Source organism: Oryctolagus cuniculus, chromosome 7, assembly GCF_051225735.1.
Source record: "Oryctolagus cuniculus isolate XC-2025 breed Fujian yellow rabbit chromosome 7, ASM5122573v1, whole genome shotgun sequence".
NCBI lineage: Eukaryota > Metazoa > Chordata > Mammalia > Lagomorpha > Leporidae > Oryctolagus > Oryctolagus cuniculus.
The window spans coordinates 38,253,537-38,278,917 of record NC_142873.1 but is presented as its reverse complement, the minus strand read 5'-3'; the positions used below and the strand labels follow the sequence as shown (position 1 = coordinate 38,278,917).

Here is a 25,381-nt window from a genome sequence, read left to right as displayed (position 1 = left end):
GCTGGGTTTCCGGCCTGAGCGGCTCAGTCCCGCCCCGCCTTGCGTCACATCCGGGCTGGGAGTTACCGCCCCCTCGCCGCGGCGCCGCTGACTCCAGGCAGCTCTACGGATCCGACCCTGCGAATGGTTTTGGCTGTATCTTCATGTAGGACCTACTCCCTAAGTCGCCGGCCGCGGTGAATCCCACCTAGGGTGCTTTTACCTATGCAACAGAGATGCTGCCCCTGGGAGAGGCGGGAAAGATGGGCTAACTCGAGCGGGGAGGGGGCGCGGGTTGAGATCTGGGTTCCTTGTGCCCTCTCCCCACTTCGGGGTGGTGGGCTACGAGGGAGGGTATGCTTCTCTTAAGAGATGCCGCTGTGGGGAGGGAAATATGCTTTGAATTACTAAAGCTGTGCAAGTGCGCAGCCAAGAAGAGAGGCTTAGAAAAACCAAGGAAGTTTCCCCGAGATGACTTCTGAACTGAGGAAACGCTTGGCAGACCAAAGGGCTTCAGCTTAATGTGAGATCTCTGGGAGCTGAGCCAGTCAGGCACGGAGCCAGCCCCTTCCCCCACCCTCCACCTTTGAGCTTCCCCCGTCGCCCATAGAACTTGCAGTGGAGAGTGTTTTAAGGACTGGGGTGTTAGTTTTTAATGGAAGGGCCCTGTTTGAGCTTCACAGTGTGAAGGTGAAGACAGAATCCTAGAAATGTCTTCTCTGAGGGCAGGGTTAGGTGTCCTGATTTCTCATCTTCCTCAGGCTGGGCTTCATCAGCAGGCCTCCTCACCAGCTCCTGTCCTTTCTGTGCCCTGGACTCCGGACACCTCGACCCTCAGTACTTTGTGCTCTGCCCAGGTAACATATTTTGTTGTGTCCTTGGTGCCTGCCATATAGTAGATGCTCAGTGTTTGTTAAATGGATGGTGGGACTCAGGTATCAACCATCCAAAGAACACTGGATCTGTGAACCCTGGATCACCGTGGACTGTAAGAGCAGAGTCAAAACGAAGTCCAGCCTTCCCTGCCTGCTCATTTGAGCCGCTTATTAAACTTGGGTTTCCCCATGCTAGGAAATCTGACAATCCTGCCTGTGGCATTCACAGGTCCAGAGCCATGGCTAACTCCTCTTCCTCCTGGGAACTGCCCCTGGTGGCTGTGTGCCAGGTAACATCAACACCAGACAAGCAACAGAACTTTAAAACGTGTGCTGAGCTGGTTCGAGAGGCTGCCAGACTGGGTGCTTGCCTTGCTTTCCTGCCTGAGGCATTTGACTTCGTTGCACGGGACCCTGCAGAGACGCTACGCCTATCTGAGCCACTGGGTGGGGACCTTTTGGGAGCATATACCCAGCTTGCCAGGTATCAGGGAAAGGGGGAGGAGGGAGAGGTAGAATCTTTTTTGGGCCAGTGTCTCTGGTTTGGCAGCTGTGACAGTAGAGCCTTGAAAAGAGTTCAGTGTCCCCTCCTCCCAGGGAATGTGGACTCTGGCTGTCCTTGGGTGGTTTCCATGAGCGTGGCCAAGACTGGGAGCAGACTCAGAAAATCTACAATTGTCATGTGCTTCTCGACAGCAAGGGTGAGACTTCGTAATCCTTTAGCCTGCCTCTTCCCAGGTTCTTCTTCCTCAACTTAGATTCTTCACAATTCTGTCTTCTCAACTGTATCTCCTTGGTACATTTTAGGGGTATTTGTCCTTCTCTTCCTAGCCTATAAACTCTCCTCCTTGAGAAAGGAGCAAAGCTGAGCACTAGCAGCAAGTATTCCTTTTCCCTCTCACTCTAGGATCAGTAGTGGCCACTTACAGGAAGACGCATCTGTGTGATGTAGAGATTCCAGGGCAGGGACCTATGCGTGAAAGCAACTCTACCTTGCCTGGGCCCAGTCTTGAGTCACCTGTCAGCACACCAGCAGGCAAGGTGGGAGCGGTGAGGGTGAGGGAGGAAAAAGAGGGAGGGGAATCAGGAGTACAGAAAGCTCTAAGGAGTGTGATAACGGGTAAAACTGGATGCTGTGATCAATGGGAAAGGGGGCTTAGGCAAGCTGTTTTTCATTCCAGATTGGTCTGGCTATCTGCTATGACATGAGATTCCCTGAACTCTCTCTGGCATTGGCTCAAGCCGGAGCAGAAATACTTACCTACCCTTCAGCTTTTGGATCTGTTACAGGTCCAGCCCACTGGGAGGTAAGAGAACACCTCTTCCAAACATAAAGGCTTTCTCTTAACCTCATTCTACCCTCTTAGCCCCACCAGTTCAGATTTTCTTCCCCTTCTTGCCTAATGGGAAAATTCATTCTCCCAAACTGTCATCTCTCCTATGTTGTAGATAACAAAGTAACATTCCTAGGGAATACCAGCATGGTCACAATAGGTAGATTAGCCTGAAATGCCCATCTGCTATTATTTCTCCATCCACTATCGTATATACTTAAGTGAAAACACATTTTCTCATCCCCAGGTGTTGCTGCGGGCCCGTGCCATTGAAACCCAGTGCTACGTAGTGGCAGCAGCACAGTGTGGACGCCACCATGAGAAGAGAGCAAGTTATGGCCACAGCATGGTTGTAGATCCCTGGGGAACAGTGGTGGCCCGCTGCTCAGAGGGGCCAGGCCTCTGCCTTGCCCGAATTGACCTGAACTATCTGCGACAGTTACGCCAACACCTGCCTGTATTCCAGCACCGCAGGCCTGACCTCTATGGCAATCTGGGTCACCCACTGTCTTAAGACTTTTGACTTCTGTGAGTTGAGACCCCCTCCCCCATTGTGAGCTGGTGCAGCTGTGACTTGTAGGCAGGACCCAGGCGCAGCTCCCCTCACTTGGAGAAACTTCACTCTCTATGGAACATAGGCTCGGGTTCTTGGGAAAGAAAACTTTCTTCTGAGCTCAGATTCCAGTTTCAGAAAGATGGAATTTTATATATAGTCACTGTTTATTTCATGAAAACTGAAGTTATGCTGAGGGCTGAGCAGCACTGGCATTGAAAAAAAATATATAATCATCACAAAGTCTGTGTCTGGACATCTCCTTTGGGAGCTGGAAAGGGAGGTGGTATAGTACCAGCTGGACTAGTCTCCAATTCTAGGCCTCCTGGCTCATTCAACATGCCTCCCTACCTAAATAAAAGTGCAACACTCAGTGCATGTCCCGGCCCTATTCTCCCAAGTATGGGAGTGGGAGTAGGGGTACAGGAAGGCAAAGGAAAAAGAAGTTGATAACTGAATTTTTTCACTTTCACCTATGATGCCCTTTGCCCAAGCCAGAAGAAAGCAAAGGGGAAAAGGGCTACAGGGTACATTATTTATTTTCACTTGAACATGAAAGGGAAGTGTCACACTCCCCCTTCCCCTTTTTAGGGGGAGTGTATTTTAATCAACAACCTCTTCTCCATCTATTCTGTGGGTGTGTGTGTGGGAGGGCATGCAAACACACCCTCCCCCCCACACACACACATCACAGTGGGAGGGGTGACTAGTTTTATCTATTACCGCCTTGAAGGTTTGACAAAGTGGGAAAAAGGAAGAAGCCACACCAGGCAGAAGTTTCAAGCCATGGAATGGAGGAAAGAAGGCAGAGAGGAGCAGCACCAGAGGCCAGGAGACAGTGGAAAGGGCCACAGCTTGTTTTTTTAAAAATTCTGTAATTTGGAAGAGGGAGGTGATTAATTTCCAAAATACACTTCAGAGTCCCACCTTCCACATAGCTCTCTTACAGCCCTTTGGTTTTTCAGACAAAATTTAAGAGCCCTCATAAAGCCAGAAGTATTGATAACCCCTCAGTGCACCCAAAAGCAGTGTTCACTTCAGTCCCTCACAAAGACTATGTTCTATAGACTTTGCTTCTCCTTATACACTTGTCATTCGGCTCAGTGGTAAGGTGGCTGTAGAGACACATGTTAGAGGGTAAGTGGAAATGGGAAACAAATGGGAAGCCCAGGCACATGGGTGCAGGGAGGGTGGGGAACACCACTTCCACTTTCCTTTGTCTTTTCCTTTAAAAAAAAAAAAAAAAAAAAGGCAGGGGTGCGATTGGTTGGAAGGGTAGAGAACAAACCCCAGAACAGTATGTAAGCTGCAGAGGTGGGTGGTGGGAGCAGCGCCCACCAGGGTGAGAAGTGGGAAGACTGTCAGGGCAGTGCCTGCAGCATCAAGTTCCTCAGGAGTTTCTGTCGGCCCAGCTCATAGTCCTCCTCATCCACATTCACCAGCAGCTTGATGGCTTCATGGCCCACAGCTTGCTTGAGGGAGTCTGTGATAAAGACACCTTTAAGTGCCTCTAGTAACGAGCCATTGATATAGTCGCGCCAGAATGCGTCGAGGTAGGTGAGCTCAGAGAACTTGATGTCACAGATGATGGAGCCCAGGTCCCGGGACTTGAGGATGGTGTTCGCCTGGTTAAAGCGCTCAAACTGGCGCTCAAGTGGGTCCTGCTTGTTAGAGAAGACGTTGCCCTGTAGAGCAGTCTCGTGCTGGCAGTATTCAGCCCGAACCCGCAGTCTGATGTCTAGGAGACAAGATACAGAGCAGAGGAGGTTACAATCGAAGTTTGAAAAGCAAAAAAGAGTAGCAAAGTTGGAAACCACCTGACAGTCTCTCTTACACTGGACTAGTTCTTTTTTTAATTTATCTATTTGAAAGGGAGAGTGACAAAGAGTGAAGGAGAGAGGAGATCTTCCATCCACTGGTTCATTCTCCAAATGCCGGCAACAGCTGAACTGGACCAGGCTGGCGCCAGGAACTACAGCTGGTAGTCATCTACTACTTCTCAGGCACATTATAGCAGGAAGCTGGATCAGAAGCAGAGCAGCTGGGACTCAAAATGTGCTCCAAGATGAAGCAGGTGTCCCAAGCAGCAGCTTAAACCACTGTGCCACCCCAGGACTAATTTTTTCCAGAGGACTCTGTGCCTCTGAAATTGTTGCCTGATTGCAGGAGGTTCCCTGCAGTGGAATATGCTCAAGTCAGCATTATTCCTATCACAAGCAGCACCTTGCTCATAGGAGATAATTTTCCTAATTAACAGGCATAGAAGTTAATTTTAAATCTCTATCTAGACTTGGTTTGCCTTACAATAAGGATGGCATAATGGCACCCTTTTGATCAAATGTTCAACTAAAAAGAGTTTAAATGTATCCTTCCCTAAGATAAAGAGTTCTTCCATGAGAGAATTAACCATTCAACTTCACTTTGCTATAGTAGTCAAAGTGAGGTTTGCACTGAATATTATAAATTGCCCAGTATCCAAGCACTTCTTTATATTTCCCCACAAGTCTTATTCCATCTCTGGAACCTTTAAAATTTTCTTACCACACGTCTGCTTTTCCTTGGGATCTGGTGTCACTGACTTCCGACGTTTCCGCTGGCTCCCAAGTGTGGCTCTCCCTCGAGCTGGCCGCTTGCTACACATCTGAGGACCGGAAGTGGGGCAGCACACCACAGGATAGTGGGGAGGCACTGGCCAGAAGGTAAAAGGGAAGAAAACACAGTCGGGCAAACGCAGAAATCCAAAACACTTCTCTTGGATTGAGGAAGGAGACATTTAGACTTATCACTAAAAACAGTGTCAACAACGTGACCTGAGAGGAGGATACAAAGTTAGAGCCAACACAGAGCCTACGTGAAGTATTAACTCTTCACCTCGTGATTCACGGGACGGGTGGAGGATAGCATCCCTCCATTAGGCCGGCAAAACCAGCAATGTGACGGTAGAGTCCTCCTATTTGATTAGGGAAGTTTGAGGGAGTTTCTATCTTCTCACCTGTTTTAGGGGGCTGGGGAGGCCTCGGTTCTGGGTCACTGAGGGCTCTGGGGGTCACGTAGCGAATTGATGTCTCTTCCAGATACTTGTCTACAAGATCAGGGCACACTGTAGAGGAAGGAGGAGTCATTCAGAAAAGAGACACCCTTCTCTTCTCCCAGTCCAAACCTCACTCTTGTGAGTGAGGACCGAATCGGAAGACAACAGCCAGGACTAGAACCAGCGCCCATATGGGACGCCAGTGCTTCAGGCCAGGGCGTTAACCCGCTGTGCCACAGCGCCGGCCCCGTGAGTGAGGATCTTGTAACTTCACTCTTCCAGGCGCTTGCCAGGCTCAACGCCTCTTCCCCTTTGGATTACTACGCTGCTCACTCCTGGCCTCCCACACCGCTTCCCTGATTCCAGTGGTCCCAGCCCCCGGGGCACCCTCACCAGCCCGTCTCCTCTTGAGGGTGACGTAGGGCAGCAGGTCATGGCGAGTGATGATGCGCAGCAGCTGCAGCACCTGACGAAAGTTACTCTCATCACAGCGGCCCTGGCGTTCCAGTGCCAATAAGAAATCACGTCCATTTCGGATGAGTCCACGCTCGTGGTCATCAATGACATCCACGAAGAGGAAGGAAAGCACACGCACGTCTCTGTGTGTCAGGTGGGTACCCACGATGTCAAACATGCGGTGCAGGCTATACAGCCCGTGCTCCTGCTCACCATGCTCTTCTGGCCACACCTGGCTTGCTCTCCGCTTTAGGCCCGCCATGCTGGGGGCTCAGGTACGCAATGCTTTCCAGAATCCCTGCGCAGCAGCTGTAATCCCCACTGAACTGTAAGGACAAGGAAACAATCTATGAGCCACATGACAGAAATGAGTCTCACCCATTCCTGTATTCCCAGTGCCTAGCACAATGCCTGACACAGTACAGTAACGCTACACATGTCTTTTCATTATTATTATCATTATTGTTATTTGGAGAGGCAGAGAGAGCATCCCCATTTGCTAGTTCAATCCTCAAATGTTTGCAACAGCTGGGACTGGACCAAGCCAAAGCCAGGGCTAGGAACTCAGTCAAGGTCTCTCATATGGGTGGCAGGAACCCAGGTCTCCCACATGGATGCAGGTGCCCAAGCACCTGGGCCATCTTCTGCTGCTTTCCAAGGCTCATTAGTAGGGAGATGGATTGGAAGTAGAGCAGGGGCCAGCGCTGTGGCACAGTGGGTTAACGCCCTGGCCTGAAGCGCCAGCATCCCATGTGGGCGCCGGTTCTAGTCCTGGCTGCTCCTCTTCCGATCCAGCTCTCTGGAATGGCCTGGGAAAGCAGTACAACATGGTCCAAGTTCTTGGGTCTCTGCACCCGCATGGCAGACTGGAAGAAGCTCCTAACTCCTGGCTTCAGATCAGCCTAGCTCCAGCCGTTGCAGGAGTTGAACCAACAGAAGGAAGACCTCTCTCTAACTCTGACTTTCAAATAATAATAATAAATAAATATTTTTTAAAAATTCACTCTCAACTGTAATATGGAAGCTGCTTCAGATGAACCTTGGGACTGACAATAGGGAAACTAAGTATCTTTAGAGTTAGAACTAGTTTAAATTCTGAGTGTATCATTAACAAGCTGTGTATCAATGACCTTAAGCAAGGCACTTAACTTCAAAGTCTCAGTGCCCTCATCTATAAAACAGAGATGAAAGAAGTCACTTCTCAGAGTTAAGACTCTAGTGAGAAATAACATGCCAAATCATTTTGTAAACGTTGAGATTTCAAAGATAGAAGCATCCTTGACCTCTGTGACCCAGACTCATCTCTCCACAAACCAAGGCTCGTTTTTCTTACAATCCAAACAAGCCCAACAGCCTAACTGCTAGGATTAACCAACAGTATGCACCAAAACTGATGAATTAAAAATCAACATTACATTCCTACATTGAGCATTCTTATAATTCTATGGCATTTGCACGCCCTTGATCTTCACACCAACTGGATATCCCAACTTCTAACCTTTCCTCAGGGATATCATTTACTAATCCCCTGTCAATGTCCAATCACAGTCCTACATTCTTTATATAATTCAGCATAAATTCACAAAGTTCTTCCACCATTCAACAACTTTTACCTCCATAATAGGCACTCATAATTCCTGCCCTGGAACATAATACTATTTTACCCTCTGACCACAACCTCCAATCACTTACCAATTATAAATCCCTGTTGATGCTATTTTAAAATATTTACTAAGGGGCCAGCGCCATGGAGCAGTAGGCTAAGCCTCCACCTGCGGCACCGGCATCCCATGAGGGTGCCAGTTTGTGCCCCAGCTACTCCTCTTCCAATCCAGCTCCTTGCTAATGGTCTGGGAAAGCTGTGAAAGATGACCCAAATATGTGGGACCCTGCACCCATGAGAGACCCAGAAAGAAGCTCCTGGCTTTGGATCGGCCCAGCTCTAGCCATTGCAGTCATTTGGGGAGTGAATCAGTGAATAGAAGACCTTTCTTACTGTCTCTCCCTTTGTCTGTAACTCTGCCTCTCAAATAAATAAATAAAATCCTATTTACTTATTTTTTTTGCAAGGCAGAGAGATCGCCTATGTTTACAACAGCTGGGGATGGGTCAGGCCTAAGCCAGAAGCCTGGAACTCAATCCAGGTTTCCCATTTGGGTGGTAGGAATCCAAGTACTTGAGCCATCATTCCCTGCCTCCCAGAGTGCATATCAGCAGGAAGCTGGAATCAGGAGCAGAGCCAGGACTCAAATCCTATCATTCCAATGAGATGCAGGCATCTCATGCAGTGTCTATATTATAAACACTAGGCCAAATGGCTGCCCCTAACACCAATCTTGACTCACCTAAATCTAGTACCTACATCTAGTTGAGTTAGTGGTTTAAAATGCACAGCTGGGGGCTGGTGTTGTAGAGCAGCAGGTTAAGCTGCTGCCCATGATGCTGGCATCCCATCAGAGGTGGTTCAAATCTTGGCTGCTCTGCTTCTAATGCAACCCTCTGCTAATGCACCTGGGAAAGCAGTGGAGGATGGCTCCAGTCCTTAAATCCCTGCCACCCATATGGGAGACCTGAATGGAGTTCCAAGCTCCTGATTTGGCCTAGTTCAGCCTTGGTTGTTGTGGCCATTTGGGGAGGGAGCCAGTGAATGGAGCACCCTTTCCTCTCTCTCCAATTCTGTCATTCTGCCTTTCAAATACAATTTTAAAAAATCTTTTTTGGGGCCAGTGCTGTGGTGTAGCGGGTGAAGCCACCACCTGCAGTGCCAGCATCCCATATGGGCACTGGTTCAAGTCTCGGCTGCTCCACTTCCCATCCAGCTCCCTGCTATGGCCTGGGAAAGCAGTGGAAGATGGCCCAATTCCTTGGGCCACTGCATCCACCTGGGAGACCTGGAAGAAACTCTTGGCTTCAGATCAACACAGCTCTGGCCATTGCAGCCAACTGCGGAGTGAACCAATGGATGGCAGACCCTCACCCTCTCCCTCTCCCCTCTCTCCTCTCTGTGTAACTCTTTTAAATCTTTTAAAAAAAAACTTTTTCATTTTAAATAAAAAAGCACAACTCATCACTTTCCTATCTAAAACCTGTCTAAAGGGACCAGTGTTGTGGCACAGCATGTTAAGCCTCTGCCTTTAATGCTGGTATCCCATATGTGCCCCAGTTTGAGACTCTAGTGCTTTATTTCCAATCCATCTCCCTGCTAATGTGCCTGGGAAAGCAGCAGGAAATGGCCCAAGTACTTGGGCTCCTGCAACCACATGGGAGACCCAGGGGAAACTCCAGACTCCTGGCTTTGTTCTGGCCTAGCTCTGGCTGCTGTGACCATTTGGGAAGATACCCCTCTGTAACTCTGCCTTTAAAACATAAACCTTTTTTTCCCTAAGGACTTGGGCCATTCTCCACTGCTTTCTCAGGCACATTAGCAGCAGCCAGGACTCAAACCAGCACCCATATGGAATGCCATGTAACTTACTATGCCACAGTACCAGTCCCTAAAAAATAAATCTTTAAAAAAAAAAAATGACCTATATCCTAACCTATAAGAACATCCAAATCCTTAACAGCACACAAAGTCTTCCAAGATCAGGCCTATCTTTCTAACCTTCTCTCCCACCACATCCTGCTTGCCTTTTTTTTTTTTTTTTTTTTTTGACAGGCAGAGTGGATAGTGAGAGAGAGAGAGAGAAAGGTCTTCCTTTGCTGTTGGTTCACCTTCCAATGGCCGCCGCGGCCAGCGCACCGCGCTGATCCGATGGCAGGAGCCAGGTGCTTTTCCTGGTCTCCCATGGGGTGCAGGGCCCAAGTACTTGGGCCATCCTCCACTGCACTCCCTGGCCACAGCAGAGAGCTGGCCTGGAAGAGGAGCAACTGGGACAGAATCCAGCGCCCCGACCGGGACTAGAACCCGGTGTGCCGGCGACGCAAGGCGGAGGATTAGCCTGGTGAGCCACGGTGCCGGCCACATCCTGCTTTTTATTTTCTAACATTATCCATTTTATCATCTACATGATCATTTTATTTATAATTCACATACATCATGCAATTCATTCTTCTACACCCTTCTTCTGGCTAGTCCCTCTACCTGAGTGCCCCTCTCCCCTTTCTATTCCATACCCCCATCACCACCCCTTTTCAGATGGCTAACTCCTACTCACCCTTTAAGAGTCAGCTCAGATGCCATCTTCAAAATGCACTCTCTACACCCCCATGCTGGGATAGGTTGTGCTCTTCTGGAACACTGTGCATATTTCCTTCATACCACTTACCCCCATGTACTAAAATTATTTGTGTATTTATTATCCCATTAGCTCCCACACAACTCATGAGGACGAAATCACATTCATATTTATATCCCTAGTGTCTAGAAATGGACACAGCCTGGCATACTATAGGATCAACTTGTTGTTTAACTGAACCTAATCTCCAAAAGATCACCACAAGCAATCCCAAATAAGAAAAAAACCCATGAAATCTATGAAAGGACTCCATTAAAAAACACATAACATATATTCTGGCTAGCCATAGCGTCCTCTGCACTGTGCATAATAAGCTCTCACACCCCATTACCCTATTCACAATAAGGGTACTCTACCCATTTTATATACTAAGAAACTGAGGCTAAGCTAAGAAAGAGAATAAAATAAGCTATTTCAGAAGAGCCAAGCTGATGGAGACTTAGAAAAGCTGAAGAACAAGTAGGACCTGGTCCTTTGTTCCTCAACAAACCCAAGACGGATGTACAGACTTACCCTCTCAAGAAAAGGGGAGGAATCACTTAACCCCAATCACAAGTTCTAACAGGTGGCAAGGAAATATAATCCATAAGGTTTTGAGAGCCTATGCCCTGTCCAAAGCATGGGAAACAGCTGAGAAAACAGCTATTCACTATAGCCTGGCTTTGTCATTTCCTCTCCTGTTTCACCTGCTGCTGTCACGAGGTACACATGAAGGTGCTGAAGGAAATTAGCTGCTTGCTCACAGCAGACAACATGAGAAATGCTGAGCCCCCTAGGGCCCCTGCAACTGCTTCCCTATCCCACCTGTTCCCTTAGCCAGCTGTTGACTATGAGGATCCCAGAGAAAACAGATGGGCAGGCTTTACATCGAACCAATCAGAAAAACAGGCTACTCAAGAGCTCCCTAATTCAGAGTCCTTAAACATCAGGAAACGAAAAAATATTGTCCCCATACACCTTGTCACTGGAAAATGAGGCAAATATGGAGAAGGCCCTAATTATGCACCAATAAATGCAATTCTATCACAGGCCTCAGTCCCCTGGGGTTAATTCCCTACATTTGAGAGAGAGGGACAAAAATGATAGCTACCTTTAAGTACTAGATCCTAGGCTGGATCATCCTAGGGACTAGGAATTATTAGAGCTTCTAGGTCAGTTGTTCTCAATCAAGAGCCAATTTGTCCCCCAGGGAGCATGTGGCAATGTTTGAAGACATTTCTCATATCATGCTTGGGGGAGGGGGTTTGCTACCAGCATGTAATAAGGTCATAGATGGGATGCTGCTAAACATTATATAATGCACAGAACAGTTCCCCCATAACACAGAATTATCTGAACCAAAATGTCAATAATGCAAGGGACAGGAAACTATTCTACGCAAAGTGTGATGAAGGGTCAAAAGAATGCACATCATTTTCCACTAGATCTGAGAAGGAAGCTATCTGGTCCCTCCAACCCCAACCCATTAACTAATACTCCAGATGAATAGAAAGACCAGTCAGACACAGGCTCACTCATTTAACTCTTAAGTCCAGCTAGCACTAAAGAGTTTCACCCCACTCCAACCCTGACTCCACTACCACCTGCTGTTGCCATTCAGGTAAACAGTGGATGAGAAGGCTGCATTCTCCTCTGCCCCAAGCATGCATGCCCCTAGCATGCGATCTGGAGTCCTGGGAGGATAAGAGAAACACCACCCTCTGCAAGACATAAAGGATCCTGCTCTCAAACCCCAAGGCCATCTTTAAAGTCCTGAAACTACACCAGCAGCAAACCCTTCCTTGCTAGGTGGCTAAGCAGGCTGACACCGCTTATTCATTGAAGCAAAACACTGAAGTCTAGGTTTCCAAGGCTATGTCCTTGGGAGAAATGTCAGGAGGCAGGCATGCAGCCTTATAGGCAGCCCTCCCACTTAATTACCATCTAGTATGGTGAGTTCACTCATTCAGCAACCCAAATGGGGGTTCCAGGAGTCTATCTAACTTTAGCATGAAAATAAGGTAACCAACTTCCTCTTAAACCAAAATATATATTCAGCATCCTATAGCAATGAGGCAAAGGAGCTTAACTTAAAATATACAGACCTTGGGGCAGGCACTGTGGCGCAGCAAATTAAACCAATGCTTGGGACGCCCACACCCCATATTGGAGTCCCTGGTTTGAGTTCCAGCTACTGTTTCCCATGCATCTTCATGCTAACATGCTTAGGAGGCAGATGAGGGCTCAAGTACATCTACATGGGAGATCTTGATGGCGCTCCTGGCTTCAGCCCCCAACTGTTACAGGCATTTGGAGAGTGAACCAGCAGAAATACAAGATCTCCTCCCTCCCCCAACACACACACACACACACACACACACACACCACTCTTTCAAATAAATAAATCTTTGAAAAGGTATATGTACACAGATCCCGTAAGAGCCTATAAGAAAGTATCCAAGAGGTGAGGAGAATATACCCTTCTAAACACAAAATTAGAACTCAAGTCTCAGTATTTGAAACACTGCCAGATATGAAGAGACAAACATTCCAGCAAACAAGGCTGATCTGGCTCTACATCAGTCCCCCAAATTTCCCAAGAATAATTCTTGATTCTGATGAACTGCTGTACTTTCTGGAGTTCCAGTTTTTTGATTTTCCCCCTCCTTTGGGAGGTCAAAGTCATTCAAGCACCAAATAACAGTACATATGAATCTACAGGATTCCCTCCCAATTGGTCATTCTCCACTGGGTTTCCACTTACAAGCAGTCTAGTTTCGTCTCAACCTCGGATAACATCTGTACTTTCTAGGCTACGTGGCTCTCTCCAAAACCCTTAGAGGAAAGCCATGTGGAAGAAACAATGATGACTTCTTGAAATGAAAACTAGATTTTTCTTAGCATGAGTGATACCTGTATATCCATGGGAGACCCACAGATATCTCTCAGAAGTCCTTAAAGGAAAGTCACACAGAAAAACTTAATGACAACAAAAAAAGTGAAGTCTTGGGGTACACACTGTGGCACAGCAGATTAAGTTACCACTGGGGATGGCTGCATCCCATATCAGAGCGCCAGTTCCAGTCCCTGCTACACCGCTTCCAATCCAGTTTCCTGCTAATGCATCTGGTGCACTTGTGAGACAACAGATGATGGCCAAGTGTTTGGGTCCCTGTCACCCATGTAGGAGGCTCCAATTGAGGTCCTGCCTTTTTGGCTTTGGCCTGGCCTAGCCCTTGCTGTTGCAGGCACTTGGGGAGTGACCCAGTGAACGAAAAGATCTCTGCCTCCCTCCCTCTCCCACTCCCCTTTCAAATAAAAATCTGTAAAGAGTTATGTCTTATAGTGAAAACTACATGGAAAGTCTTAAAGATAGCTAAGCGTACATGAAAAACTTCCTTTCTCATTAATAAAAAAAAAAAACAATTTTCTTGCTGGTGGGACAAGAGAAATGTAACTAGATATCTGAAGTCAGAATTACATAGTATGTTTTCAACAAGAAGATTGCAGGACTCTAAACAAGTGGAAAAGAGTAAGGTAGAAGAAAAGACTTCCCAAGGAAGAAAGGTACCTTAGCAACCCTCCAAGGGCAACATTTAGCTGACAATGTATTAGAATACACAGTTGACAGTAACAAACCAAAGCTGATGTCTTGTTCCAAAGCACCTAGTTTCCCCTTCTTTTCCCTCCTATCATCTCCAGTTACCTAAAGAGGTAGTGATTCCAACAGACCTTACTCATTCAGTTGCATGAGTAAAAAACTCATTTTCCCTGGCATCTACCCCATTACTGGGCTCAACCCCAATATATTTCTCATGTCATTTCCATTTGCTTCCATTGTTTGAAAACAATAAAAAGTTCCAGACTTACCTCTTCAAGAAACTTAATTTCCCAGGTCTCTTCCTAGCACAAGTTTCAAAGCCAGCAGCAAAACAAAAACAAAAGCAAGTAAGGGGGAGAAGAGAGTCAATTTTCAAGCTTTATTTTGAAACCTCAAAGGCCCAGAGAGTTGGTCAATCTCAGTTGCAAAAATACAGTCAAACATAAAGCTATTTTGGTTGAAATGATCCATTCCAAGCTAGAGAACTCAACTACAACAAAATTCCCACACTTCCCTAACTCTCCACTAATCAACTCACAGAATAATACCATCTTCACAAATTTCCAGTCTTACTGGCTCATGGCAAGAAGCGTCCCAAGTCCAAAATTACCGAGAAAACCAATGACCTTCTGATACTTTCTCATGTCCCTCAATTCCTATTCCACCTGTTTTGTTACAATATTAATGTTGACTTTCATCTTTAGAGAAAACTGGAAGGAATATGGTTACAGCCAAAGTAGGCATTTTCTTCCCATCACTTATCAGACCAGAACTATCTTCCAAATTGTATCTTCAACCTTTCCTTAACTAGCATGCAATGAAGACAAAATATCTGCTAAGGAAGCATCCACTCACACGGCCACATTTCACCAGAGAATCTTTTTTTTTTTAATTTATTTTTCTGTACATGCATTTTGCCCCCTCATCCTAGCACTGAAACCGCAAAAGAAGGGTCTGGAAACTAAAGTACTCATTTAATTAGCCTGGCCTGCCTAAATGCAAGCCTGTCTTTTCTGTTGCCCTCTCGGGATTTTCAGAGCCTCCACCTTGGCAGACAGCGCTTGGTCCTAACCATGTCTGTTGCCCCATTCTTGGATTGCTAATTGCTGAAAACTAGCAAAGTCCTTTACTCCTCCACACTCTGACACAAGCTTCCCCATTTTCCCTTCTTTTCCTAACTAGGAAAAACAAGACAGCAGTTAGCTGGGGGAGCCTTTTGGTAAGCAAACCTAGTTGAAGCCTCATTCAACCCCAATCCTCCAAACCCACATGACCAGTCCCTTCTGCCCTTCCCACCCTATGAAAGCTAAGGGCCTGGCCATCACAATTCGCTCCAACTGATGCTGCTTAACTCTGCTCTCCCTTTCCACAGTGGAAGGGGAAGGGGAAACCCCGAACCTCTATCACCCGTGCAGCTCCACGGTCCTCTCTCCCACCCCATTCCCCTTCCTCCCAAACTTTCCTCCCAGTCTCTCACTTTCTCCATTACCTCGCCACACCGACACTCTCCATTCCCCCAAACCTCCCTCTTCTCTTCCACCCAAATTCTCCCCCTAGGCCCTTCCCCCTCCCACCTCCAATTTAACACTTTCAAAACCTATCCCCATAAATGTCTGAAGTCCAAGTCTCACCTTCCCCGCCTCCCCACAACAGCCTTCCCAAGGGTCCAGCCCTGCCTGCAACCTCACGCCACAAGCCCCCTGTCCCTTGCCACCCTCGGCCTCTCCCCCCACCCGGCTCCTACCCCGTCGATCCGGCCGGATGGCAGCCCCACTCCCCCTCCTCGGCCTCCCTAATCCCCCCAGCCGGGCCCAGTCTCGGCCCTTGTTTACGCCCCTCCCCGTGCCCCTACTCCGCCGCCTCGACCCCTGCCCTCTCCCACAGTTGCCATCTCCCCTGCACGCCCCCCTCGGCTGCTCCCCTCCCCCACCTCGCAGCGTCCCGTCACCTCCCTCTCTGGAGGTTCTCAGGCTGGACGTCGCCACCGCCTCCCCCTCCACTTTCCTTCCCCAAGCCCTTTGCGGCCCCGCCCGGCCCCGCCCCGTCCCGCTCGACTCCCCCTCCCCACTCCGGCCGCCCCGCCGCCTCACTCTCGGCTCAGGCTCGGCGCCGCCATGTTGGATCCATCCGCGCCGCTCTCCCGGGCCTGTCTCACGGCGCCGCATCCGGGCTCCAGCCGCCGCCGCTGCCGCCGCCGCCGCCGCCACCACCGCGGGCGTGGGGGAGGGGACAGCGGGCGGGGGTGGTTGCATCCTGAACAGCGCCTCCCGGAACCAGGCCGGTTAGCGGCGGCTTCGAGACCATAGTGAGGCATGAGCCGGGGCAGCCATACTAGGTGAGGGCAGCCTGGCAGCGGCATTAAGCGAGGAGCGGATAGCTTCACTTTGAGAGAAGAGCATAGAGACTGGCAGCCATCTTGCTTTGGGGCAAACTGGCAACGCAGGTTTTATTCCTGACGGCGGCCTCGGGGCGGTAGTAGGGGCTGGGAGAAGATAGCATTCTTGGCGTGTGGGAACACTGGTGGCGCCAGAGTTGGCTGGTGGCAACTTAGAGACCCTTTGAAAGACTGGGCCGAGCAGCCATGACGCGTGAGGGCGGAATAGCACGGGGGTCGGATTGCCTCGCAAACGTGGGTGAAGGATCAGGAGCTGCATTTGACCTTTGCTCCGAGCTTCCAGGTCACCCGGACGTCCCGTAAACCCGGATCCGGAGCAGAGAGTGCTGCTCGGATCCTGTCGTGGACTTCATTCTTTCGGCATTTACCTTTTGAGCTCCGCTTCCTGTAGGAAGTGTCGCCTGAGCTGAGTCGTGGAGGACTGTTGGGAATTGGGGCGGGCGGAAGCGGGTGGCGGCGCAGGTACGTTCCGGAGCTGCCAACAGCCTGGTGTGGTCAAAGAAAGGTAATAGATGAGGCCTGTGAGAGAGGGAGGGACCGTGTTACGAAAGGCCCTGTAAATTAATTGGTTTTACCCTTCAGGGCAATGAAGAGGCTTTGAAGGGTTTTCGCACAGGTGTGAACAATTATATTTACATTTTTTTTAGGAAGATTACTGGTTGTAGAATGAGGGCTGTGTTGCAAGGAACAAAGAGGGAAGATAAAACAACTGCGAAACTGTCATCTGGGCTAGAGATGGTGCTCTGTCGTGCAGAAGGGGGAGTGACAATGGGGACAGTCGGTTGCATTAGGGAGTATGAGTGTCCTGACTTGGGCCACTGAGGAATAATGATGCCGATTTCTTTCTTTTCTTTCTTTCTTTTTTTCTTTTTTCTTTTTTTTTTTTTTTTTTTTGAGGGGGGTGGGAATGAGTTTTAAGCACCTGTAAAATATGCATTAGACAGTTGGGTATTAGTTAATCTGAATTGAGAACCCAAACGGTTTCAGGTGTTCATATAGATGGGTGTTGAAGCCATGGAAATGGGTATAATGGTGGACAGTGAATACTTGCATTTGAGTAATGGGATGAGGGAAGGAAGGAAGGAAACTGAAAAAAAGAATCCTGAGAAGGAACAAACAGAAAGACAAGAAGAAAACCCGGAAGAAGTTATCAAAGAAACTGGCCAAAGTGTTAGATGTGTCGAGAGATCAGGTAAGATGTAGACTCATATGTGTCCGTTGGGTTTTGCAACAAAAAGGTCACTTAGTGAATTTGGAGAAAACTGTTTCATAGATATGGTGGGGTAGAAACTCGATTGAACTGGAAAGGTGTAAGTAAATGTTTTTTCATGATGTTGACTCTGGAAAAGAAAGTTAAGTAATAAGATTCTAAGAAAAGAAAAGTTTTAGGTATCTGAGACAGCTAGATAGAGAGGTCCTAATGATGACAGTTAAATATACAGATCTAAATTTTAGGAGAGATACACAGTAAGTGAGAGAAAAAAAGTGCAAGCTTAGCAGGTTAAGCTGCAACCTGTGACGCTGGCATGTTCATGTCTGGCTTCTCCAGTTCTGATCCAGCTCTCTGCTGATGGACTGGGAAAAGTGGCAGAAAGTGGACCAAGTGTTTGGACCCCTGTCACCTATGTGGGAGTCAGGGAAGAAGCTCCTGGCTTCAGCCTGGCCCAGCCCTGTCCGTTGTGGCCATGTGGGAGTGAACCAGCAGATGGAAGATCTCTCTCTCTGTCTCTCCCTCCCTCTGTATAACTCTTTCAAATAACTAAGTATTTTTTAAAGAAGTAAAAATTACTATGAACAGTGGGCCTGGGATTGATTAGACTTTAACTTTCCATTTTAGATCCATCTTTACTGCTTGACTTTGTCTTTACTGTGTACATGAATTAGTTTTATAGAAAACTACTCTTTAAAAAAACCAAGTGATAAATATTCCAGGCACTCTGATATATCAATATTTCAGTGCTTGAAGCCACAGATCTGGATAAGCTCCCCAGAGAACAGCAAAGGGCTAAGAAGAGTACTCTGGGGAATCCCAGTGGTTAAGGCACAAGTGCAAGAGCCCTTGTAAGATCTTTGAAAAATAAGAGTCAGTGAGGAGGAACAGAAACTGGGAGATAATTATCACAGTATCAAAGGGAAGAAAATGTTTTAAGAGAGATGAAGCTGTCAAAAGTGTCAGATTTCCCCAGAGGCAAGTGACAAGAAAGGGGCCCGGCCTTGGCTCCGCATCCAGCTTTCTTGGAAGTGAGCTACAGGGGTCTTCCCCAAGTATCTAGGCAATTCCACCCTATGCCCCCTACCCCTTTGGAACCATGTTTTTTCTTTTTAAAAATGAGAGTTGGAGGGACAGAACTCCTACCCATTGCTCCACTTTCCAAATGCCAGCAACTGGACCAAGCCAAAGCCACTGGAACTCAACCCAGGTCTCACATGTGTGTGGCTAGGAGCAACTGCTGCCTCCCAGGGTGTGCAGTAGCAGGAAGCTGGCATCATGAGCCAGAGTTAGGACTTGAGCCCTGAAACTCTGACATGGGGTGTGGACATTGCAACCAATGTCTTTTTTTTTTTTTTTTTTTTTTTTTTTTTTTTGACAGGCAGAGTGGACAGTGAGAGAGACAGAGAGAAAGGTCTTCCTTTGCCGTTGGTTCACTCTCCAGTGGCCGCTGTGGCTGGCGCACCGCGCTGATCCGAAGCCAGGAGCCAAGTGCTTCTCCTGGTCTCCCATGGGGTGCAGGGCCCAAGCACTTGGGCCATCCTCCACTGCACTCCCTGGCCACAGCAGAGCTGGCCTGGAAGAGGGGCAACCGAGACAGAATCTGGCACCCCGACCAGGACTAGAACCCGGTGTGCCAGCGCCGCAAGGCGGAGGATTAGCCTAGTGAGCCGCAGCACCGGCCGCAACCGATGTCTTAACTGCTAGATCAAACACACACACCCAAGCTGTTTTGCCCTTAAACATCATGGCTGCCAGTACCAGCCTAACAGTGGGTCTTTTGTTTGTTTTTTAGATTTATTTATTTGAAAGGCAGAGTTAGAGGAAGAGACAGAGCAAGAGAGGTGTAAAATCAGCTGGTTTACTCCCCAAGTGACCTCAATGGCCTGGGCTTTGCCAGGTTGAAGCCGTGAGCCTGGAGCATCTCCAGGTCTTCCATGTGGGTACAGGGGCCCAAGCTCTTGGGCCATCTGCCTCTGCTTTCCCAGGTACATTTGCAAGGAGCTGGAGCAGAAGTAGAGCAGGCAGGTATCAAACCAGCATTCATATGGGATGTGGACATTGCAGGCAGCAGCTTAACCCACTATGCCACGATGCTGGCCCCTCAGTGGATCCTAAAATCATCACCAGGAGCCGGTTTGCCACAGCAAGTTAAGCTGCCATTTGTGGTGCCAGCAACCCGTATCAGAGTGCTGGTTTGTGTCGCACCTGGTCTGTGTCCAATCCAGCTCCCTGCTAATGAGCCTGGGAAGGCAACAGATAACCTAAGTACCTGGGCCCCTCCCACCTATGTGGGAATCTGGGATGGAGTTCCTGGCTCCTGGCTTCAGCCTGACATAGTCCTAGCTGTTGACAACCATTTGAGGAGTGAAACAGCAGGTGGAAGATCTGTTTCTCTTTCTGTCACTCTGCCATTTCAGATAAATAAAATACAAATCTTTGAAAGAAATTTGTAAAAAGTCAACACCGGCCAGTTGCGGTACCACCAATCTTAACATACTGCCTTAACATACTGCCCTCCTGGGTTCAGTGTTACTGTTAAATAAAAGGAACAATTCCGCTGTTCATTGCTCCATAGATTGACTGTAGTTAACAGTAATGTATATTTCAAAACAGGCAGAAGAGGATTTTTAATGTTCTCACCATAGAGAATGATAAGTGTTTGAAGTGATGGGTATGATGATTAATTTGGTAGTTACACAATGTGTATAAGTATCAAAACATCACACTCTATCCCATGAATATGTGTGTAAAATTGTGTCACTCAAAAATATAAACTGTGAAGGGCCAGCATTGTGGCACAGCAGATTAAACCACTGCTTGTGAAACTAGCATCCAAATCACAGTGCTAATTCAAGTCCCAGCTACTCTACTTCCTATCCAGCTGCCTATTACTGTGCCTGGGAAAGCAGCAGATGATGGTACAAGTGCTTGGATCCCTGACACCCACATGGGGAACCCAGATGGAATACCTGGCTCCTGGCTTCAGCTGGGCCCAACCTGGACCATTACAATCATTTGGGGAGTGACCCAATGGAAGATTCTTTCTGTCTCTCTTTTTCTCTCTCCCATTCCTTCTTTCTTTGTCACTCTACCTTTCAAATAAATAAATCTGGGGCCAGCACTGTGGCCTGATGGGTAAAGCCACCACCTGTAGTGCCAGCGTCCCATATAGGTGCCGGTTCAAGACCCAGCTGCTCCACTTCTGATCCAGCTTTCCACTGTGGCCTGGGAAATCAGTAAAAGATGGCCCTAGTCGTTGGGCCCTTGCACCTGCATTGGAGACCCGGAGGAAGCTCCTAGCTCCTGGCTTCAGATTGGCGCAGCTCTGGCTGTTGCAGCCAGTTGGGGAGTGAACCAGCTGATGGAAGACCTCTCTCTCTGCCTCTTCTCTCTTTGGCAGGGAGCTGAATCAGAAGTGGGGTAGCCAGGACACAAACTGGCACCGGTATGGGATCCTGGTGTTGTGGGTGATGGCTTTACTCTTCTGTTCCTTTTTAAACAACCTCTTGTACATCCTCATTTTCTTCGCAGAAAGAAAAAGCTTAGATTTTCCTAGAGGAGTAGTCATCAGGACAGAGATACCTATGATATACGGCATGGGGACGTGGCCCACTTAAGGCCATGAAAGGTACACAGATGCTACTATTTTTTTTATGATTTATTATTTTTGAAAAGCAGAGTTAGAGAGAAGCGGGGAGAGACAGATCCTCCATCAGCTGGTTCACTCTCCAAATGGCCACAGTGGCCAAGGCTGGGCCAGACCAAAACCATTAACCATGGTGCTTCTTCCAGGTCTCCCACGTGGGTACAGGAGCCCAAGCACTTAGGCCATTTTTTCCACTGCTTTCCCAGGTACATTAGCAGGGAGCTGGATCACAAGTGGAGCTGCCAGGAATTGAACTGGCACCTGTATTAAATTCTGGCACTGCAGGCAGCAGCTTAACCCTCTGTGCCACAGCGCTGGGCACCCCCCCCCCTTTTTTTTTTTTGACAGTGACAGAGAAAGGGCAGGTGGTCAGGGAGAGCCACACAGATCTTCCATCTGCTAGTTCAGTCCCCAAATGGCCTTGATGGCTGGGACTGTTCCTGGATGAAGCCAAGAGCCAAGAACTCCACCCTGGTCTCCCACGTGGGTGGAAGGAACCCAAGCACTTGGGCCATTCCGAGCCTGGTTTCAGAGCCTGATCACCAAGGAGCTGGATTATAAACCACTGGGACTTAAAGTGGTGCTTTGATCTGGGATGCTGAGGTTGCAAGTGGTGGCTTAGGGCTGGTGCTTTGGCACAGCGGGTTAACACCCTGGCCTGATGCGCTGGAATCCCATGTGGGTGCCGGTTCGAGACCCAGCTGCTCCACTTCCGATCCAGCTCTCTGCTATGGCCTGGGAAAGCAGGGGAGGATGGCCCAAGTGCTTGGGCCCCTGCACCCATGTGGCAGACCTGGAAGAAGCACCTGGCTCCTGGCTTTGGATAGGCACAACTCCGGCCATTGCAGCCATTTAGGGAGTGAATCAGTGGAAGGAAGACCTTTCTCTCTGTCTCTCTCTCTCTCTCTCTCTCTCTCTCTCATTCTCTCATTGTCTGTAACTCTACCTGTCAAATAAATAAAAATAAATCTTTTAAATAGAATAATTTTCTGCCTTTATATCCATGCCCTAAAGTGATCTGACACCTAGCAGTCTTGACACTGTAGTGGTAATTCCTTTTGATGAGCCCACCTCTCCTTGCCAAACTTAACCCAACCACTTTTAAGTACTGCCTCCTCTTGTCATAGTATGGTATCCAGTCCACTCACTGCAGCCTAGGAGAAAATGGCTGAGTGTCCTCTCAGAATGAAAACCAAGGGGGAGAGCTGGAATTTAACTTCGATAGGGCTTCCAAAGGAATTCCGCCTCCTCCACCCTAGGGCCAGACCTTAGCAGCTAAATTTTCCAGATTCCAAACATTAGGACAGTTGCCTGGCCAAGCTAGCTGTTCCTAAAGCTAGCCAATCCATTTGGAGGAATGTTTTCTGTTTGAGGGGCCCTGGGAGTTCACTTTCAACAGGAAGCCTTGAGATCTTCCTGCACTCTCTTAAAGTGCTAAAGTGTTTTAAATATTTTTTCTCCATCAATGGGAAAAAATATTTAAAGCACTTTAGCATTTTTTTGTTAGCCATAGCGAGACAATTATTCCTCCTTGCCTTAAACTATACATCATCTTGTAGCCGGTGTTCAGATGCCTGCCTCCCCTTGGCCCAGCTCCTAACTCTGTCTTCCTGCTAATGCAAACTCTAGGTGTCTTGAGTGGTGATGGTTCAAGTAATTGGGTTCCTGCTACTCCTGAGGGAGACCTGGATTATGTTTCTAATTTCCAGCTCTGTCCCAGCCCACTCCACCTGCCCCGTGTGTCATTGCAGACGTTTGGAAAGTGAACCACCAGGGGCCAGCGTTTTGGCATAGTGAGTAAAGCCTCTGCCTGTAACACTGGCATTCCATATGTTCACTGGTTTGAGACCCCGCTGCTCTACTTTCCAGCTCCCTGCTGATGTGCCTGGGAAAACAGTGGAGGATAGTTCAAGTGCTTGGGCCCCTGCACCCCTGTGGAGACCCAGAGGAGGCTCCTTCTCCTGGCTTCAGGCTGGCCCAGCTGGCCATTTGGGGACTGAGCTGATGGATGAAGGATCTCTTTCTCTGTTCCTCTCTGTGTAACTCTTTCAAATAAATAAGTAAGTCTTACAAAAAAAAAAAAAAAAAAAAAAAGAATCAACAGATTTCTCCCCCTCCCCACAGCACACTCTCAAGTAAATAAATTTTTCGACTCTCACCTGATGCCCACCCTTTTCTGCTCAATACACTCTGTTCCCACGATTTATCTCTTCCAGGACTGGAATCCAATTTAGCACCCTTTGGCTACCTTTCCACCTGCTCCTATTTCCACTATATCCCATACTATAATTCTCAACTCTCTGTAATTCTCCATTATTAGAAAGGCCTTTTTTCCTATCCTTAGGAAAATCTGTTTTAACTTAATTGTACTTTATTTTTTCTCTCTGGATCAATACATCTTAGCCACATGGCAATTCTTCAGATGTCACTACTGAATTTTTTTTTTTTGATAATTCAATAGTAGTACCCATTTAGATTATAATCTCTTACCTTTGTTGATCCAAATCTTCTATTAAGACTGCTTATCCCAGTCCAGGGTGCTTGATAGCTCTGCCAGAATTAATATATTTGAAACAATGTCTTCTTAAAGAAGTCTGTACCCAACTTGTGGCCTATTATAATATTTTTTTTGATTGTTCCCCCTGGGTGATACTCAGTGTTCCTGACTTGGCTTTACTCTTGAACTTTATCCTCCTGCAAGGCCTTACTAACCTGACAGTCTACTCTAGTTCTTGGTTCCACATTAACTCTAAGCTGCTTCAGTTACTCATTTTAACCTAGGCATTATCCTGGCTCCTCCTGATTTCAGTTGAACTTCAAACCTAGCTGTAAGGCCTTAGTTAGAATTCTGGTATCTCCTAGTCCTGAATAGAAAAATAAGACCTAGGGTTGGGCATTTGGCACCATGGGTAAGCTGACACTTGGGATGCTCATATTCCATATTGGAGTGCCTGGGTTTGAGTCCTTCCTCCACTCTTCATTCTGGCTTTCCAGCTAATGCCCACCATGGGAGGCAGCAGGTGTTGGCTCAATTAATCGGGTTTCTTCGACCCACCACGTGAGAGACCCAGGTTGAGATCCTGGCTTCAGTCTGGTGCATCCCTGGCTATAGCAGGCATTTGAAAAATGAGCCAGCAGATGGAAGATAGATAGCTAGATCTCTCTCTCTCTCTCTCTCTCTCTCTCTACCCATCCTCTACCCTCTTCCCTCTTCCCCCTTCCCCCTTCCCCCTTTCAATTAAATAAATATTTTGTTTTTTAAAGATTTTAATTTATTTATTTGAGAGGTAGAGTTACAGACAGAAGGAGAGACAGAGAGAAAAGTCTTCCATTTGCTGGTTCACTCCCCAAATGGCCATAACAGGCAGAGCTGGGCTGATCCAAAGCCAGGAGCCAGGTGCTTCTTTCAGGTCTCCCGTGATGGTGTAGGGACCCAAGCACTTGGGCCATCTTCCACTGCTTTCTCAGGCCATAGCAGAGCGCTGGGTCAGAAGCGGAGCAGCTGGGACTAGAACCAGCACCCGTATGGGATGCTGGCACCACAGGCAGAGGCTTAGCCTACTGCACCACAGCAGTGGCCCCTAAATAAATATTTTTAAATTGAAAAAAAGAATAAGAGTGTAGACTACAGTCATTTATTAAAGATCTACTGTCCAAAATTCCCCCAATCTGTTGTCTTTTATTCATTCTCCACATCTGAACTTCACTAACATTCCTAAGCAAGTTTCTTGATCTCTCTAAGCTTGTTTTCTCTTCTGTAAAAGGAGAAATATGAGGCCAGTATCGTGGCCCATATGGGCACCAGTTTGAGTTCCAGCTGCTCCACTTACAATCCAGGTTCCTGCTAATGGCCTGGGAAGGCAGTGGAAGATGGCACAAATACTAGGGTCCCTGTCATTCATATGGGAGACCTTGGTGGAGTTCCAGCCTGGTGCAGCCCTGCCATTGCAGCTAATTGGGGAATGAACCAGATAAAAAGTTTTTTGTTTTTTTTTTTTTTTAAAGGGAGCAACTATAACATCCATCTCATAAATCCTTGTAAAGATTTTATTAAGGGGCAGGCACTGTGGCATAGTGGGCT

At 47.8% G+C, this 25,381-nt stretch overlaps 2 protein-coding genes and 1 long non-coding RNA gene across 18 annotated transcripts in view; 2 read left to right on the top strand and 1 right to left on the bottom strand.

The window, feature by feature from the left end:
* Window positions 1-75: 75 nt before the first annotated feature.
* Window positions 76-2,984, top strand: NIT1 (nitrilase 1). 4 transcript variants are annotated; one of them, XM_070077453.2, is made up of 7 exons: window positions 76-145; window positions 741-836; window positions 1,084-1,144; window positions 1,452-1,555; window positions 1,762-1,895; window positions 2,036-2,161; window positions 2,436-2,984. In XM_070077453.2, the coding sequence occupies exons 1-7, from the start codon at window positions 124-126 to the stop codon at window positions 2,700-2,702; spliced, it is 810 nt and encodes a 269-aa protein (XP_069933554.1). In that variant the 5' UTR covers window positions 76-123; the 3' UTR covers window positions 2,703-2,984. The 4 variants fall into 4 exon arrangements, with proteins under 4 accessions (XP_069933554.1, XP_008262420.1, XP_002715253.1 ...); XM_008264198.5 differs by having other exon boundaries at window positions 1,084-1,338; XM_002715207.6 differs by having other exon boundaries at window positions 76-176; window positions 1,084-1,338.
* DEDD (death effector domain containing) lies at window positions 2,890-16,949 on the bottom strand. Of its 13 annotated transcripts, none has more exons than XM_070077455.2 (7): window positions 16,137-16,278; window positions 14,316-14,348; window positions 10,386-10,468; window positions 6,166-6,554; window positions 5,734-5,841; window positions 5,283-5,429; window positions 2,890-4,479 (listed from the first exon to the last, which is right to left on the bottom strand). In XM_070077455.2, the coding sequence occupies exons 4-7, from the start codon at window positions 6,488-6,490 to the stop codon at window positions 4,103-4,105; spliced, it is 957 nt and encodes a 318-aa protein (XP_069933556.1). In that variant the 5' UTR covers window positions 6,491-6,554; window positions 10,386-10,468; window positions 14,316-14,348; window positions 16,137-16,278; the 3' UTR covers window positions 2,890-4,102. The 13 variants fall into 13 exon arrangements, with proteins under 13 accessions (XP_069933556.1, XP_069933557.1, XP_089155827.1 ...); XM_070077456.2 differs by lacking the exon at window positions 16,137-16,278 and adding an exon at window positions 15,977-16,082; XM_089299701.1 differs by lacking the exons at window positions 10,386-10,468; window positions 16,137-16,278 and adding an exon at window positions 16,810-16,948.
* Window positions 16,950-17,338: 389 nt separating this feature from the next.
* LOC149125470 (uncharacterized) overlaps window positions 17,339-25,381 on the top strand; it is a 29,717-nt gene continuing 21,674 nt past the window's right edge. The window contains exon 1 of the long non-coding RNA XR_016210470.1: window positions 17,339-17,633. This is a non-coding gene — a long non-coding RNA (uncharacterized LOC149125470). The remainder of the gene's footprint in view (window positions 17,634-25,381) is intronic.